Source organism: Glandiceps talaboti, chromosome 2, assembly GCF_964340395.1.
Source record: "Glandiceps talaboti chromosome 2, keGlaTala1.1, whole genome shotgun sequence".
Lineage (NCBI taxonomy): Eukaryota > Metazoa > Hemichordata > Enteropneusta > Spengelidae > Glandiceps > Glandiceps talaboti.
Window position 1 is genome coordinate 8,237,153 of NC_135550.1, and position 19,647 is coordinate 8,256,799.

Sequence of the window (19,647 nt, forward strand, 5' to 3'; positions counted from 1 at the left end):
AGCTTTACTGAGACATATCAAATGAAATCGCATGAATGAAATTAAAAGTTGAAAATAAAACAAGAGAAAGCTGTATGAGATCAACTTTAAAAGCTGGCTTATCCGAACTAAAACCAAATTAATCCAAATCACACAAAAGTATCATGGTTCCCACACACTTTACTCTCAAACATTAAGATATTCAATACATATAACTTGTCATCATTATAAACACTACTTTTGTGCAATATAAATGTCGACATAATACAAACATTTTTTATTAACGTCACTTTCTGTAATATGAGCTGATTTTGGTATGAATCAAGCAAGCTTTTTGTACATGAAATACAAGAACATATTTTGGCACAATTTTCCCCATATCACCTAATTTAAAATTTAAAAAAAAATACTCTAACTGTATAAATTTAGAATAATATCCTTTATCACTGGGATCCACTAAAAAATCCATATTTAAATGACCTGCAGTACAGTAGATGAAGCATCACGCTGTCGGTGCCATTGGGCCATGACTGGGAGTGCAAGAAGGGAAGTTAACAACTTAGTGAAGCCATCTTTTTTTATTGTCACATTCTTGTGTGCTCTGCTTTTAAACACTAAGTGATAAATATTTACATAAAAACTATGGCAACGCCATGGTCCTAGATATAGTGGATTACCTGTGAATTACTTTACACTTACCAAGTGCTGAAATGACATTTCCAAGGGTTACCAAAGATTTATTGATATTAGCACCTTCCTTTAACCTCTGACCTGTAGCTCCTGTGGCATCAGCCCTCTCACTGAGAAAAGGAAGGAGAAACCAAAATTGTTCACCATACATAATTATATCTATACTAAGATGTCCTACAGAACATATAACATTTAGTTGGTGTCAACCAGAGATTGGCTGGTTTTTCAGTACTCACAGGAGGAGATATTCACAAAACAAACAATTTTAATAAAGATTAATTTTGAATATTTTTTTTTCAACAATCTCTTAAAAAGTGACACAAAGTATACTGATGTTGGACATCTGGGGTTGAACATTCCTTTGCTGAGACTCACTTACCAGACAAACCCATAAGAATGTCAAAATGTGATGCAACATATATTGCCTGGATATCTGTGATGAGAGGTCCTGGGTATATTTTATTCCAAGACTAATCTACTACCAACAAATTCATGACATGAATTGTCCAAATACGACAACAGTGATACAAAATAATGGGAATGAGAAGAATCTTATTCCAAAACTTACCTGCCAGCCAAATCCACAAGATGTACTTTACTGGTGGTTTCACTTGGCAAGTCATTGTAGAATCTGGCCTATAACAAGAAGATTACAGAAATATTATAATCAAAATTACAGTCTATGACTTTCACTCATTTTTATACATTTCATACACAAATAACACACATGCCTGCAAAACAGAAATACAATATGGCTGTCTGGATGAGAGCTACATGTATGTGTTTGAACTTTAACCTATCCGATCTTCTCAATGTAGGACCCCCTTATCACTACCACTATTGTGATCAGAGATCATACAAGTTAAATTAAAGGCCCATGATTCCCTCCCAGGTTTTCACACTGTATCATCCTATCAGTGGAGGTTTTAGTAGTCTGTCAGATATGACATTTGTGTCACGCTATCAGCTACCACTCACATGGTGATAGCTGAACAACATAATGTATCTTACAGTCTAGAGATAGAGATGAGGTCATTCTTCAGTCCAGAACCAATCTTTTTTCTATAGCTCTGCTAGACAACTGTTTTTTTTTTCTTGCCCAAATTTGCATACCATGCCTTTAATCTAGCTTACCTGGGTGAAATTGATGGTGAATATAGCATGTGACCTGCTACTGGTATCATTCATATTGGTAGAAGCTGTTGTTCTGTATAAAATACAAAATATCAAAACCATAATTCATGGAACTAAAGTTATATGGAATGCATTGTTGCACAGAACTGTAGTAGTGCTGGGTCCATATAGCAAACAAAACACATCAGCCCACTGCAGTACACTCTGAAAATGCAGGAGACATCAATGAAAATTGGGACTCGTTTTCCTGAAAACTATTTCACACAGTTGTGAGTAGGAAATTTCATTCATAACTTAACTATGGACCCAGTGCATGAATGTTTATGCTCATTGCAGCATAAATGGTATTGCCAATAAGTCAAATATGATAATAACCAAATAATAGCAAATAGGTATCAGCCTCTGTTGCAACGGTGAATAGGGTGCGAAGTCATCTATTTCGGATGATGAGGTTGATGAATCTGCCTACATTGTCAGACACTTGTTTGCAGAGATTTTCGTGAGAAAGCGCTAATGGAACCACTTCACCTTTACAAAAATGGCTGTAAAAATCAATAATAAGTTGTCATTGAAGTGGGAAAGAGGTATGCTAAAAGGTGCCCCCAATTATACCCAAGCAGCTGGGCTTCAATAACAGTGCTCCAGATACAATGGGTTTTAATACCAGACTCTGGTCAACAACTATACTATGCAACATTTGTTGATGGTACGTACTCCATACTCCACACGTCTGCCTTATTAGCACCGCAAATCACTTTAATTTTGAGAAATCAAGAACGTGAATTCTAAGGTAACATATTCAAACACATTTTAGCTAGACCTAAGTCAAAAATGTTAGTTTGTGATATCTGGCTTACCTGTGAATATTACCACGGTCCATCAATGTTTCTATATCATGGTAGTCGGATACTAAGTGTTTGGATAAATCTGAAACCATTCAAAAAAGAAGACAGGAATTATGTTGTGTATACAAAGAGACATCCTTATCACCACATTATTCAATGAAGTAGAGAAATAACAAGAAATGCATCTATTTCACTGGGATTTACCAAATAGATAAAGTCAAATAAAACAAACAATTGTGTTTACAATATTCCTAAAACAATTACACATTGAGTTCTCACTTTCACCATCAAAAAACATGGGAGGCTGATTTCTGGTCGCTCATCAACTCAGAGCATGAGGACTGGTAACAGCTAATCTATCCATGGCTGTAATTGGTTATAATTCCTCACATTCTGATTGGTCTGTACCAGTGAATATTTTCAAAATGACAAAGCACTGATCTGATTGGCTTTTGGAAACAAATATGCCAGCCCACATAGTGGTAATGTTAATCAAGTCAGTTTGTGTATTTAGTGTACATGTGTACTCATAGCAATAAAGCAAGACGATATTCAACATACTTTGTTGACAGACCTAAGTAGACTGAATGACTGCCTATAATTTAACGCTAGTTTGAGTGGGGATTGCAGAAAAAGTACAAAAAATGTGCTTGAATTCACTAGTGTTTTGGTGACCGAGTTTTTCATAGGTGTCCAGATGGCTGCACTATCAGATTCAAATTTGAACAGGTGACCTTAGTGTCAGGTGACAATATTACCCATCATATGACATAGTTGATCTGCCATTTTTTTTGTCAGAATTCTGACAAAAATAGCAGTCGTTACCAGTCCTCATTCTTGAAGCCCTAGCGAAGAGGATTATGGGGACCAGAAACCAGTCTAAAAACATGATGGTTTTAAAGCCGAGAAGTCATCATTTGTATTATTATTATTATATTCTTTATTTCAGGCCATTAAAAAAGTCCCATACAACCATAAAAAAATAAAAATACTATAGAGAAAAAAACTAATTATACAATACAAGTCGGTAGTTTTTCCAGAAACTGGAGTAAAAATAATTGTCGGAGAGAATACACGTCTTAATTATTTCATTGTGGCTCTCGTGTAGCCGTTCACCAAATTTGAACAACAAGTTACGTTGTAATGAGGTAAAATTAAAAATATTCCTGCTGACACAATTGTTACTTAATATGCTAACTGCCCCTCTAAGGCCAAAAACTAATCGCAACGTGTTGTTATATGCTACCTGTATTTTACGAAGCATCGTGTTGCTATAATTACACCAAACTTGTAAACAGTAAACACTACATAAAAAACTCCTAAAAATAATATTTACCACACTACATGTCTTTTCTTTGTGCAAGCCATCATCGACAACGTTTTGCATGATTGAATCTCCTGAATAGCTAACACATCAAATTTCACTTACTTTGTACATATGGTCCATCCCTGGGATGTTCACGTACTCGTAAGTTGTGACGTCGTGACTTTAATAAATCACTCACTCTCTCATTATAAATTTCAAGGTAACTGGGAAGAAATTGAACAATTCAATCAATCAACAACTTTCAAACAAAATTTGATAACAAACAATGGTTCAAGAGGGAAATAATATTAGAATTTTCCAAAAATTTTGAAATTAAAAAAAAATTATGATAACATACATTGTAATTATATAGGTACCAGGTTTTTGTTGACAGTTTCAAGATATTTTCATAACATTTTCTTTAAAAGACGTACACCATGAAATATGTGATGATAACTTCATTTATACTAACAATAATTTGAACATTACACAATTCGAAACCATTACATTGAAGTAATTACACACCTGACCTCCGTTCTGTATGAAGTACCTTCACTTTTATCGCCCTCTATGTGGTTATACAGTGCCTGTCAGATGAAAATATGAATTAATTGAAATGGGGAAAAAACGCATTTGCATGCTTGATTTTTGTCATTATCACCAGTATATGAAGCTGTAATTTCTCTCAAGGGGAAAAAAGGGAACAAAACAAAGGAAAACAAAAACAAAGGAAAAATACAAACTTGACAAGTCTTTTGAAACAATACTGTAATATTTCATTACGTAAGACGTCAACCACAAATTTCTTGACATTTTTAGAATAGGTTATACCCACATAAATTACTTTTTAAATTTCTGTATAATTCTTTGTTTTTCCATTAAATCACATCACACAAGTGTCTTTCTTTGCCTCTGTATCACAATAAATCTACTTTATTATGATAATGTTCAATATACCGATTCAGAGATGTTAATTTGAAATCACTGTCAAATTTCATAATTTTTTGAAATTCAATGTGAGCTGTAACCAAGGCAACATCAGCCATGTTTAACAGTATCATAACTTACCTCACAAATTCTTGGAATGAGTCCGATGGCATCCTACAAACAAACAAACAAACAAACACCATGTATGCAGTCAAAAATGGTGGTTGGACATGTTGGTGTTAGCAAGTATTGTAAGCTGTTGTTGTTCAAGTCTTAGTATTTTTTACTTGAACTGAAATGATGTACACATGTACTACCCTCAGTCAACAAATTTTGCTAATTTCAACTTTTCTTTCAAAATTCCATACAACTACAATCAATCCCATATTACACCACAAGATTTCTTTCATACTCTTTACTGTTCATTTTACTTCATTAGTACCTTATTTATTTATTCACTTTTTATTGTTTTTTCTTCTCTTTACATTGAACTTTCTGTTTAGATAATGTAACCTGACCTCCGACCTCTGACAGCGGTCCACTTTTGCCTCATAGCACTTCAGTAGACATGCATATGTATTAGATGTCCAATGAATATTAATGACTCAAAACAGCTTATATTACATTCATACCAATAGCTATGAATATTCATTGCACATCTAACACATAAGTATATTTGCTAAGTCCCATGATGCAACAGCAGACCACAATGAGCTCAATGAAGGTGATCTGGATTTGGTATTTCTTTGTAATCATGTTAAATTTTATGAATTTATGGAAATAAGCTTATGATTATTTCCTGGAGTGGCAGCATTCTCCTTTAATAATGAACATGCCAATAAATTGTAATAAATGAATTACTTAACCTGTTGAGATCTATACATGTATGTTTATGTATATGTAACTAGAGGATAGTGGGAGGGGGAGGGGGAGGAGGGGGTATATGCAATGACTTACTCTTATATTTGTATACCCTCTGAAGAGTATTTCATCACCTACAGGTAAATTTGTGTGTGTAGCTTTGCAAAAGCATAAACGTGATAATATTAAGTCCATAACTAATATTATTTTCATAATATTTATGTCATAGTACATATCATTATCTAACACTGTAACATTGTAGCAATACTTACTGGTTTATTTCCCATCATAGTATATGACTTTCCTGACCCCGTCTGCCCATATGCAAAGACACATGCATTGTATCCCTCAAAGGCATTCTTCAACACTTCAGTTCCAAGATCTTCAAACACCTACGACCAAACAAAACAAAAAAACAAGCATCATATCACTTGAAGAGACAGGTGGATGGTGAAATAAGGCACCTTGTTGAACTCACTGGTTCACTGTCATAAGCATAACTAGAAAATTTCCTGCTATTCCATTGGTAGAGATAATTCTTCCACTATGTAACTTACTGTAATTACGAGTATGGCTGACGATAGCTACCTGATATTCTTGCTCGTATCAAAACTAGTTTTATCAAAAATTAACCGAACTGAAATGTACAAGAACATTGTATGTGTATTATACATACACTTGACATTTCACTTTATTACCACCAGGTTGAATTCTGCTTGGTAGATATACACTATATCGACCCCTATATTCCATGGTGGGTCAGACACCAGCCCGTTACAAGTAAAGGTAAATAATGGTGACATAAATGTAAGGGAGTGTGTAACAACTGTTCTACTTGAAAAGAAGTGTATGGACTGACCTGCTGTTGGGATACAAAATGTGGATCTTGACTGTTGTACGACCAATAAGAATAATCATAAATGAAAGTCTTTACTCTTTCTCTCCCTGTATCACCCGATCCTGAACCAGCTATCTGTAACCATGGAAACACAAACATTTGCATCGATGATCAATAACATTGTTATAATATCCAAAGATTAAATCTCAGAAAAAAATGGTTTTAAGAAGTTTGTGCATCTTAGGCAATGTTACATTTGAGCGAAATCACTCCAAAATATACTTGTACATTTGTGCCCTAAAAGATGACTCTGGGTATTTTGATGCTAGCAGCCAGGGTAATCAATTGAAATTCATCGCTAGAGTTTCATGACTTTCTCAGTTTTGTTATTTTGAAAATGCTTTTTTTTCAACCTCAATATAGGAAGAAATTTGATAATACTTTCAATTTCCTTATATTAAAGGAACAGTCCACCCAAGAATATTTATGCCAAGTCTAGAGGTTATTCGTGGCTGTGAATTCTTCTAGACATAAAGAAGGATTCTAAAACATGGATAGCCTCCAATCTGACTGAAATCCGATGTTGTGTACATGGTGTGATTTGTTTTTGGCTGTTACATTTACTTGTTTGTTCTTTTGTGGGTACATACATCGGACACAATACCATAGGTTTTATTGAACCCAATCTCGTGTTTATGAGTATCCAATCAGAATCCAGCTTACAATGTAACACTCAACGTTCGAAATTGAAAGAAAGAGAACCACCAAACAATAACAATAACATCATTGTCTGCACTCTGTGCTCATGCTCTTTATGAACAGAGTTCTGTGAAGTACTGTACCCGTATGTTTCATTGCATTACATGTTCTCATTTGTTGAATATAAAATTCACTCAACACTCTTGTGTGGCTCAGGAAAACCTATGGTATTGTGTCAGATGTATGTAACAGGCACTCACAAAAGACAAAAGAACAAATGAAGTAAACACACCTGCGAAAAAGAAATCGCGCCATTCACACTACATCAGATTTTAATCAGATTAATCTAGACTAATTTATGCCTTTCAATCATTCAAATAGGAGACTTTAATCAATATGTAATTATATGTGAATTTTTATCAATGGGATCGAATCCTGATAGTGAAAAGTGGGAAATCTGGTCAAATTGTCACAGGTCTGGACACATCTAACCTTACAATTGATTTGACATGACCATTGCAATCATTTTCATATGACCTTTACAATTGTTTTTGAATGACCTTTACAATTAATGACTTGACTTTTGACCTTGTACAATCAAACATCTGAATTTCTTACATGACCACTTAGTTATAAATGTGAATGTGTGTCTGATGTCAAAACTTTGCTCCAAATTGGACAAATTATAAGACATAATTTTACATGTACAATGTAAGACTGCACTTTGTGGCAAAGATTTTTTTTTTATATACGTGTAGCTCATTGGTGAGAAAACATCATGGTAGTGTGAGAACCTGTAATGATTCCCTGACAAATCTTAAGGTCAATCTATTCATTGACTTGTAAATTGGATGTGAGAAAGGTTAACTTGTAATTTGTGGGTATCAAAAGGTGTAGAAAACTGTACTGAGCATTACATTAGCTTAGAGACTTGGCATACTGGCTTGACAGCATACATACAGATTTTATCTTAGCTTACATTTGCTATTTAAAAGAGCACAAGATTTCATGTTGAGATAGACACAATAAAAATAACACAGACATCCTTTACAGTGTCTGCTCTGTATTTTATTAAATGTTACAATGTAACAAAAAATACAATGTATCAAAGTGCACAGCAGACACTTTGTAAAGGATGTCTGTGTGTTGTCTTTATTGTGTCTATCTCACTGACCTTGATAATCATTTAATAGCATTTGCAAGCTAAGACGAAATCTCCTGTAATGTTCTCGTGAACATCATTTTCAAGCCAGACTGCCAAGTCTCTGTACAGGACTACCATTAGACTGTCGACAGTCGCTCGCGCCTTTTTTTCCCTACGTTTTATCTTAACTCCGATCCGGCGCAACACTAGTCTAATCGCAAACTGATATCGAGGGCGCTTGGGCCTTCGGCCCTCGATATCAGTTTGCGAATATACTAGTGTTGCGCCGGATCGGAGTTTAGATAAAACGTATGGAAAAAAAGGCGCAAGCGAATGTCGACAGTCTAGACTACCATGAGATTAGTGCAATCTTCCTGTATGATCACATGTAAATAGAACACACTTCCCTCTATTACAGGGACTGTCAGTAATTAAGACTTCGGAGGGTTATCGTTATCGTGTGACACTGTGCTATAAAGTGGGTTTTGAAAGAGGAAGTAAAAGTTGCAGAAGGGTGAAATATCAGATTTCTAAAGTAAACTTTAGTTTTTTGTTGATTCAGATGTATTGTATTACGATTAGGCTGGTTCAACTGTCAGTTTTTATGAGTACTATTCCAAAAAAGTTTTAATTAAGGGGTAACTTTTTATCCATTTTTATCCTCACAGAAGACTACAACATTGCACAAAAACACACCATTACAACAAAAAGTTATCCCTGTGATTTCACAGACATGAAACTAAAATTCGTACGGTTCTTGTAAGTTTGAATACAGCAGCTTTGATTTCAGTTTTCTATATTCATTTTGTAAATTTCTAATTTTCATCACATTTTCATATTTTTCTCACATCATGTAAAAATGTTAGAAGTTTAAAGTAGACAACACAAGGAAAACAATATAGTGTCTGGTAATGAGGGTCCAATTACTCTGTCTTATAACAGGAGTATACAGTAAAATACCTCATACTGCTTTATAACATTTAAAATGGGAGGTGATGACAGAAGCATTGTGAGAAGATATTTCCCATGAATCATTGCAGACTGACAACTGGGTCATATGATGGTCATGTGATGACTTACAATAGAAATAAAAGATTACCCTGAATAATAATGTTTTGGTGTGATGTCCTACCTTCAAATTGGTGATACTGGTTTTCTTGCCTTCCATTTGGAGAATACATGGTGACTGCAGGTTGATTTCTCTGGATATAAAAGAGAGAAGAATGAATGAAACTTTCATTCAAAGGCTGAAATGTGCACCAAGAATAGCCAATTTTCCTGACCTTTTGTGTGACCCTGTGGAGTAGCACATGTCAGGCATAATTAGTGAATAAATAACACCAGCTAACTGTTTATGTTGCCGACTGCCATAACACCCTCTTCCATTACAGAAGAACAAATATCTACATTTTATATCAGCTTCCACAGCAAGCTGACACATTTTGAACTGATTTCAAATTCTCATTACATTTTGTAAATAGTCTTTGTGTGTGTGTGTGACACCAAATGTTGAGATGCAGGTCACACAGGGGTCATGAAAATGGTTAACTCCCTCAGTAAATTATGCTCTGATTGCAGACTTGATAAGAAAATACATAAATACAAAACTTGCAACAAGTATATATATACTATCATATAGCTATGTGTACACACTTACTCTGAATCTGTCCTGAGCTATTTACACAATTATTCATAGAGAAACAATGCAGTGGTTTATGTTGGCCTACAACAGAGGTCTTAGGTTTGTACTACTCGTTCTGTTGCTAAAGATCAAAGGACATAGTGTAGAAGAATTCTGCAGCGGAAGTATTTAAAAGTTTAGCTAAGTTTTTAAAGTGGTTGCTTTGCAAAGGATTAATGTAACTTCATCAAGGGTACTTGAACTGGGTGGAGACAAATATTAGCAACAGATCATCATGAGTGGAATGGTATTGAGCAACATATCAAGCATATATACTATCAATGCTTTGCACACAAACACACACACACACACACACACACACACACACACACACACACACACACACACACACACACATTACATTATATAGGTGAAGATACATACAAAAAGCATATTATGTATATTTTGATTTTTTTTTCAACACTTGAAAATTACAACCACAAACTAATACACCATTATTTTCAAAGGTGGAATTAATTTGAAAATGACATTGATCATACATTATATGTGAGAATTAACCAACTTGGATTGGTGTTTATCAAATACATATACTATAGATTTTGACAGAGAATGAGTTTTGGTTAATTTTGCATCATGGGCTACACCCTTTTCATGATTATGCTGGTAATGCATGATCAAACAAGTTTGTTTTCTTCCTATCACACATTCTGCATTTACAATGTCAGCTGATCAAGTATTATATCACAATAACAGAGAAAAAGTGTGGTCTATGAAGTACTGTGATTGACACACATTCTACTAAATGCATTCTTTATCTAACCATACAGTTGTATCATATCGCAATTGTTAGAAACATTGTGGTATAAATTGCTTTGCCCTTGGCATGTCCCCTTTTATTGTCATTTCAGCCAATAATAATAATAATAATAATAATAATAATAATAATAATAACAATAAAGCGAATGTATAATGCACCTGTCCTCCAAAGAGCTCTAGGCACAGACATAGAATTATTAACAATGACATATTGCTGCTATTAAAAGTTACCTTACACATTTGGATCATCCAAGGACAAAACTTTGTCAGGATCCTCCTTTGAGCTTTGATTTAGAGATGAATGGAGTGACATTACTTTCATACAAATACATGTATTTACAAGTCACTTGCATTTTCCTGAATGACATTTACACATCATATCTTGAGGATATTGGATTTTCAACAACAAAAAAATCATCTGTTCACAAACTGAATGTGGGACTGCCAAAGACAACATTTTCATGGCCAAAAATTATCTGATCTGATCCTGAAAATCATGACAATTTGATTTGTTGGAAAAATTGAGTTTCAAATTTCACTGTGAAATGATATGTGCAGCCATTATTTTCTGCTATGTATTTTTCTTACACTGTAGCGGGCTTGCTCAAATGTTGGCACGTTTTGAATAGAATTTAAGTTTGTGGCATTTTTTCTTGGAGAGACAGAGCATATACTATCTTAGCTAACCAAGGCAAGAGTGCATTGCAGCTCTGCTTATGACCCATACTGTAAACCCATCTAAGGCTTCAGTGAGAGAGTTCACATAGTTCCAGCAGTATGATATAATCTTTGATAAGCTATTATATCAAAGGAAGTATTATATGATCATAATCTACAGACAACCCTGGTCTATATTTAGAGCTACATGTAATATGTAATAGAAGACACAAGGCATACATGTATGTAAAAACATGGAACTACAGAACAATCTTTATAATATAGGGAATTTATTCTCACCACAAAAGATAACTTACTCTATAGGCTATGGACTAGTTACAAGTGTGACACACTGAAGTATGAATACATAACAAAGATAACATTCGTAAAAGTAACAGGCAGTACAGCATGACATAACTGTTCCTAATCATGCTAGCAGACGGTGCCCGGGTCGAGACTACTGACATGACCCTTAACACCTTACTCCGTATGCAAGCAGGACTACAACGTTCCATGTTGACTATGGTACTTGTGTGCATAAAATATGTATACATACTGTCACTCCCTCGTGTACAAATCAACAAACATTAAACAAACATCATAACAAGGCTATAACGATTATTTTATCAATACATTTACATTCAAATATTTATTTATTTATTTATTTATTTATTTATTTAAAAAAAAATAATTTTGATTTTGAATCCATCAAAAAAAACAACCTGAAAATCTATCTGACCATTGTTGTTGTGCATATTTTGATATGTTAACAGTTATGGTGGAAAAGTTGCTATTTGTAATCTGTCCATTTCACCGAAAACAAAACGCAATGCCTTCATTAAATACCGTTATTACCCGAATTATCGATTTATGCACGCCCACAACGGGAAGTGGGGAACCCCTACGCTGTCTGCGATTTACAGGGCACTGAATTCATAATAAATAGTACTGCAAATTATGTCAACATAGTGTCAATACATGACAGTTACCTCCTCCGTGGCGGGACAAAAACACCACACGGTACGGTGGTATTAATCATCGGACATTACATTTTCATCACCCATGCCCACAGCATTTTAGAAGCCGGTGTGATCTTACCTTTCGTTAATAGGTCGAACTCTTACAGCCACTTTAACAGACGCCATACTTTACATTCATGGGCTTCGAGTGACGTGAAATCCCGAGAGAAGTTTACAAACAGCTGACTCCCTCTTAGAGAGAGACCGACTAACTACCCGGAAGCAACAAGTCAAGGGTATGTCACATGATCGATGTGTACCGCTCGGCTGCCGGGCTGCTCTCTTTCTCTGAGCTTCGTTGGCGGCGCTCTTCAATTCCGAACCGTGGCATACCACCAGAGCGAAATCACCCGTCTTGATACTTGTCTGTGCATGTACTGAACTATGGGGCGAGATCAGGATTCTTTTAGTTTAGTTGGGTTTGTTTTTTGGGGAGGGGGAGTGTTGAACAATTTTAGTTCTCATCATACAAAACAGTTTTACTTTTAATGGAATATGTTTTGAACCAATAAATACAACTCCTTTCTTTAAAAAAATGTCGTAAAATCGAGAACTGGAAGAATTTTGCTACAGGCACTAATATCCAGTAAAGTGTCAATAAAAGAGCTATTTTTTCTTCACTACATACTACAATAGTGTTTGATTTGATTGTGATATCAGTACCGTAGCCTGCGGGGAGGGGCAGGGGGGGGGGGGGCTCTGCCCCCCTGAGATTTTGGAAAAAAGAAAGAAAAAAAGCTACTTTTTGAATACATAACGATGCTATTAAAATCGTTATTTACCGGACGATTCCTAGTATGCGCGATTTAAATGGATAGTTCACTGAAGTGACTGTACACTGCTGACTCCTGGCTAATATGTATCTTATATCGCTATTTGTACCCTGGCTTAACTTTGAATAAAAATGTATCCGCTTAAAAATTGTAACTTCTTGCAGCAAATTAAACATTCTTTGTGCGGGAAAGTACAAAAGAAGTGTGCACATGCACTGTGCATTTTCTGCGAGGAACAGTAGTCTTGAAAGTCTCCTTCATTTGAAGATAGCAAGTCGCAATTATAATGTCAGCGAGTGAATAAAAAAAAAGACGGAAAAAGTCGTTCAACGTGAGGTCGCCTGCTATGCTGCATGTAGTGACTCCGAATATGCGCTCGATCTCATTTACATCTTGTTCCTTGTATTAAAACATTTCATACTGATAAAACCTCAGATCTCTTTTTGGAATATTCGGTGGCCCTGAAAAACTATTAAACTAGGTACGCAGTTTAAGATCCACTATTTGATATTTCTTTCAATAATTGTGTCCGACGTTGTATTTGGTTAAAATGTTGTTTGATATAAGTATCTCATTGCACACTGACGTTATTCCGCAATTCATTTTGAAGCGACAATTTGTTATGGAAAGAATGGCCTTGAATTTGTAAACAGAGCTGTACCTTCGACATCAAAATCCAAACTTCAATTTCCATTATAATGAAATTGACAAGGAGAATTCACCAAGTTCAACTTGGGTTCCGACATAAACGAGGCCATAACAGTTTTGGGAGTTGGGTAAAGAAAATGATTATTTTGTTTTGTTACTTATTTGAGGAAGCACCATCCATTTTTTTTTTACTTTGAATGTGACATCTTTTCGGCAATTACTTTGAAAGATACGACATTAGGCCAGAAAAAATGAAAAAGCTGTTCAACCTACCTATATATTTGTTTCTGGTGATGGGCATTTTTTTTTCAAAATTAAGGATATTTCTTTATATTTTCTGAATAGTACATGTAACAATATACATTTGAGTCTATTCCAAATTATATAATATCTTATACAGTGGTTTACTTGGCTCTGATGTTGCATACAAGCATGAATTTAGATTAAATATCCAATGTGCACTAAAAAGAATTGAACAAAAGTTTACGACCATTGGGGGGTGACCCTAAAACGAATGACAACCTGAATGACGGAAAACGAATGACAGCATTTCTAGGTGGTAAACAGTGGAATGACACCCTTTTCTACATTCAGTTAGTTGAATGACACACTCTGCACTGTAAAACCAATGGAATGACAGCCGCCACTCTATAAAATAAGTGGAATGACAGCATTTTCAATGCTTTAGAACTGGAATGACATCATTTCTAGGTGGTAAACAGTGGAATGACACCCTTTTCTACATTCAGTTAGTTGAATGACACCCTCTACACTGTAGAACCACTGGAATGACAGCTGCCACTCTATAAAATAAGTGGAATGACAGCATTTTTAATGCTTTGGAACTGGAATGACAGCATTTCTAGGTGGTAAACAGTGGAGTGACACCCTTTTCTACAATCAGTTAGTTGAATGACACACTCTGCACTGTAGAACCACTGGAATGACAGCCGCCACTCTATAAAATAAGTGGAATGACAGCATTTTTAATGCTTTGGAACTGGAATGACAGCATTTCTAGGTGGTAAACAGTGGAGTGACACCCTTTTCTACAATCAGTTAGTTGAATGACACACTCTGCACTGTAGAACCACTGGAATGACAGCCGCCACTCTATAAAATAAGTGGAATGACAGCATTTTTAATGCTTTGGAACTGGAATGACAGCATTTCTAGGTGGTAAACAGTGGAGTGACACCCTTTTCTACAATCAGTTAGTTGAATGACACACTCTGCACTGTAGAACCACTGGAATGACAGCCGCCACTCTATAAAATAAGTGGAATGACAGCATTTTCAATGCTTTAGAACTGGAATGACAGCATTTCTAGGTGGTAAACAGTGGAATGACACCCTTTTCTACATTCAGTTAGTTGAATGACACCCTCTGCACTGTAAAACCAGTGGAATGACAGCCGCCACTCTATAAAATAAGTGGAATGACAGCATTTTCAATGCTTTAGAACTGGAATGACAGCATTTCTAGGTGGTAAACAGTGGAATGACACCCTTTTCTACATTCAGTTAGCTGAATGACACCCTCTACACTGTAGAACCACTGGAATGACAGCCGCCACTCTAAAATACTAGTAAGTGGAATGACAGCATTTTTAATGCTTTGGAACTGGAATGACAGCATTTCTAGGTGGTAAACAGTGGAATGACACCCTTTTCTACATTCAGTTAGTTGAATGACACCCTCTGCACTGTAGAACCACTGGAATGACAGTCGCCACTCTATAAAATAAGTGGAATGACAGCATTTTCAATGCTTTAGAACTGGAATGACAGCATTTCTAGGTGGTAAACAGTGGAATGACACCCTTTTCTACATTCAGTTAGTTGAATGACACCAACTACACTGTACAACCACTGGAATGACAGCCACCACTCTATAAAATAAGGGGAATGACAGCATTTTTAATGCTTTGGAACTGGAATGACAGCATTTCTAGGAGGTAAACAGTGGAATGACACCCTTTTCTACAATCAGTTAGTTGAATGACACACTCTGCACTGTAGAACCACTGGAATGACAGCCGCCACACTATAAAATAAGTGGAATGACAGCATTTTCAATGCTTTAGAACTGGAATGACAGCATTTCTAGGTGGTAAACAGTGGAATGACACCCTTTTCTACAATCAGTTAGTTGAATGACACACTCTGCACTGTAAAACCACTGGAATGACAGCCGCCACTCTATAAAATAAGTGGAATGACAGCATTTTCAATGCTTTAGAAAATGGTGTCATTCCACTGTTTACCACCTAGAAATGCTGTCATTCCAGTTCTAAAGCATTAAAAATGCTGTCATTCCACTTATTTTATAGAGTGGCGGCTGTCATTCCACTGGTTTTATAGTGCAGAGGGTGTCATTCAACTAACTGAATGTAGAAAAGGGTGTCATTCCACTGTTTACCACCTAGAAATGCTGTCATTCCAGTTCCAAAGCATTAAAAATGCTGTCATTCCACTTATTTTATAGAGTGGCGACTGTCATTCCAGTGGTTCTACAGTGCAGAGGGTGTCATTCAACTAACTGAATAATGCTTTGGAACTGGAATGACAGCATTTCTAGGTGGTAAACAGTGGAATGACACCCTTTTCTACATTCAGTTAGTTGAATGACACCCTCTGCACTATAAAACCAGTGGAATGACAGCCGCCACTCTATAAAATAAGTGGAATGACAGCATTTTTAATGCTTTAGAACTGGAATGACAGCATTTCTAGGTGGTAAACAGTGGAATGACACCATTTTCTAAAGCATTGAAAATGCTGTCATTCCACTTATTTTATAGAGTGGCGGCTGTCATTCCACTGGTTTTACAGTGCAGAGTGTGTCATTCAACTAACTGATTGTAGAAAAGGGTGTCATTCCACTGTTTACCACCTAGAAATGCTGTCATTCCAGTTCTAAAGCATTGAAAATGCTGTCATTCCACTTATTTTATAGTGTGGCGGCTGTCATTCCAGTGGTTCTACAGTGCAGAGTGTGTCATTCAACTAACTGATTGTAGAAAAGGGTGTCATTCCACTGTTTACCTCCTAGAAATGCTGTCATTCCAGTTCCAAAGCATTAAAAATGCTGTCATTCCCCTTATTTTATAGAGTGGTGGCTGTCATTCCAGTGGTTGTACAGTGTAGTTGGTGTCATTCAACTAACTGAATGTAGAAAAGGGTGTCATTCCACTGTTTACCACCTAGAAATGCTGTCATTCCAGTTCTAAAGCATTGAAAATGCTGTCATTCCACTTATTTTATAGAGTGGCGGCTGTCATTCCAGTGGTTCTACAGTGCAGAGTGTGTCATTCAACTAACTGATTGTAGAAAAGGGTGTCATTCCACTGTTTACCACCTAGGAATGCTGTCATTCCAGTTCTAAAGCATTGAAAATGCTGTCATTCCACTTATTTTATAGAGTGGCGGCTGTCATTCCAGTGGTTCTACAGTGTAGAGGGTGTAATTCAACTATCTGAATGTAGAAAAGGGTGTCATTCCACTGTTTACCACCTAGAAATGCTGTCATTCCAGTTCTAAAGCATTGAAAATGCTGTCATTCCACTTATTTTATAGAGTGGCGGCTGTCATTCCACTGGTTTTACAGTGCAGAGTGTGTCATTCAACTAACTGAATGTAGAAAAGGGTGTCATTCCACTGTTTACCACCTAGAAATGCTGTCATTCGTTTTCCGTCATTCAGGTTGTCATTCGTTTTAGGGTCACCCGGTTTCGGGACAGGTTCAGGACGCGTTTGCGTCTATACGAGCTTCAAATTATCCTGAATCCTACCTCAGGTAGGATTTTTAGTGCCGTGTAGACGGGGCTATTGATACATTTTACAACGTCATTGTGTGTTCTTATAAAAGAGATCATTGAATAGGGACTTCAAGAAACACGGCAATTAATGTCTTTGTACAGACAACAAATATATATATATATCCAAATATACCTAGTGCAGTATGTTTAAGGTTATACGATTGGTGGGTGCAAGCACTATCAAATGAAGTGACGATAATAGTGATGATGCATGGTGATAATTGTTTTCTAATTGTAGCAATGTCGATAAGTAAAGTTCCAAAGTTAACATCAATTGAACATAATTTGTTATTTTAAAATTATAACATTGCCACGTGTTCAAACTCTGATATATATAAACATTACATAACATTTGATAGGGTGGTTGACCCAGTCCCCTAAAACTGTCGATGACACCGTTTTTTTCCAAGCAGTAAAAAAGTATTAAAAGACCGTTAGAGCCTCGAGACAAGGCCATACATAATATTGGCAACGTCATATTAGAACGGTCTTTAATTAAGTCACGCTCGACTTCACACCCAGAGCTGATAGATTTGATCAGTCAAAGGATGATGATGTTGGCAACTCAGGAAAGTGTTTTCAACGCAACTTTTAGTAATGTGACCATTAGGGAGCATTCAGTATTTACAGGGGGGGGTTGGAGGAATCGGGGGCAGGTCTCATTTTACAAATCTGTTCTTGGGGGAGGGTCATATTTTGCATTACAATATTTGGGGGAGGGTGACATTTTACAATCCGTAGTTTTGTGGCCAAATTAAAGATTCAATTATTGTCAATTTGTTTTGTATGTTTTGAGATGTAAAGTGAGATGAGCACTCAACATGAGTACTTTACATTCCAAAATACAAAAATCAAATTACATATATTGTAAGAAAATTGTTTAATAAAACGATGCATTTTGTTGATTGAACCATCTCACCTTATCACTCACACGGTCCGTGAATGTTGTTAAAATATGATGGTGATGGTAGCAGTGATGATGATGATGATGATGATGATGATGATGATGATGATGATGATGATGATGATGATGATGATGATGATGATGATGATGATGATGATGATGATGATGATGATGATGATGATGATGATGATGATGATGATAGTGATGATGATGATGATGATGATGATGATGATGATGATGATGATGATGATGATGATGATGATTTAGTTTTGAATGTCATAGAGAACACGGACAGTGATACATGTACTGACTCAAGTAGTGACAGTGAGTCAGATTAAAGTGACACTGATAATGACAATACTGAAGGTGAGGTGCTGATGATGATGAACTTTTAAAAGTGACCTGATCAGACAGAGTATGCACAACAATGAAAGCACGTTTTAGATACTTACTAGATTGTGTTAGTTTTTTACTGTTTGTCACTTTATATGTCGAAATATTGCTTTCTAATACAGAGTCAGAATCATTTAATTTGTATATATACATATAATGGGAATATTGATTAACGTTCAGTATATGCAATTGTCATGGGAGGGTCATGTTTTTCAAACTGGGACAATGGGGAGGGTCACTTTTTACAAATGGAGGATGGGGGGAGGGTCATGTTTTTCTTAAGAGACCATGTGTGTTTTCCCCCGGCCTCCCCCCCTTTAAATACTGAAGGCTCCCTTGGGGAGCATTAAGTATTTACAGGGGGCGGAGGAATCGGGGGTGGGTCACATTTTACAATCTGTAGTTTTGTGACCAAATTGAAGATCCAATTATTGTCAATTTGTTTTGTGTGTTTTGAGATGTAAAAGTGAGATGAGCACTCAACATTTATTTTTACAAGTACTTTACATGCTCAACTCGACCAGTCATCAGGGTGTCGTCTTTGCCACCCC

The 19,647-nt window shown here is 36.0% G+C and overlaps 1 protein-coding gene across 1 annotated transcript in view; it reads right to left on the bottom strand.

Annotated features, from left to right (window-relative positions):
• Positions 1 to 12,773, bottom strand: part of LOC144453802 (kinesin-like protein KIF16B) — a 30,984-nt gene extending 18,211 nt beyond the window's left edge. The window contains exons 1-11 of the mRNA XM_078145164.1: positions 12,637 to 12,773; positions 9,556 to 9,625; positions 6,602 to 6,715; positions 6,015 to 6,134; positions 5,023 to 5,055; positions 4,480 to 4,541; positions 4,078 to 4,178; positions 2,661 to 2,730; positions 1,804 to 1,876; positions 1,238 to 1,305; positions 679 to 779 (exon numbers count right to left, since the gene is read on the bottom strand). Of these exons, the coding sequence (XP_078001290.1) occupies positions 679 to 779; positions 1,238 to 1,305; positions 1,804 to 1,876; positions 2,661 to 2,730; positions 4,078 to 4,178; positions 4,480 to 4,541; positions 5,023 to 5,055; positions 6,015 to 6,134; positions 6,602 to 6,715; positions 9,556 to 9,625; positions 12,637 to 12,683 (859 nt within the window). The 5' untranslated portion in view covers positions 12,684 to 12,773. The remainder of the gene's footprint in view (positions 1 to 678; positions 780 to 1,237; positions 1,306 to 1,803; positions 1,877 to 2,660; positions 2,731 to 4,077; positions 4,179 to 4,479; positions 4,542 to 5,022; positions 5,056 to 6,014; positions 6,135 to 6,601; positions 6,716 to 9,555; positions 9,626 to 12,636) is intronic.
• Between the last annotated feature and the right edge of the window lie 6,874 nt (positions 12,774 to 19,647).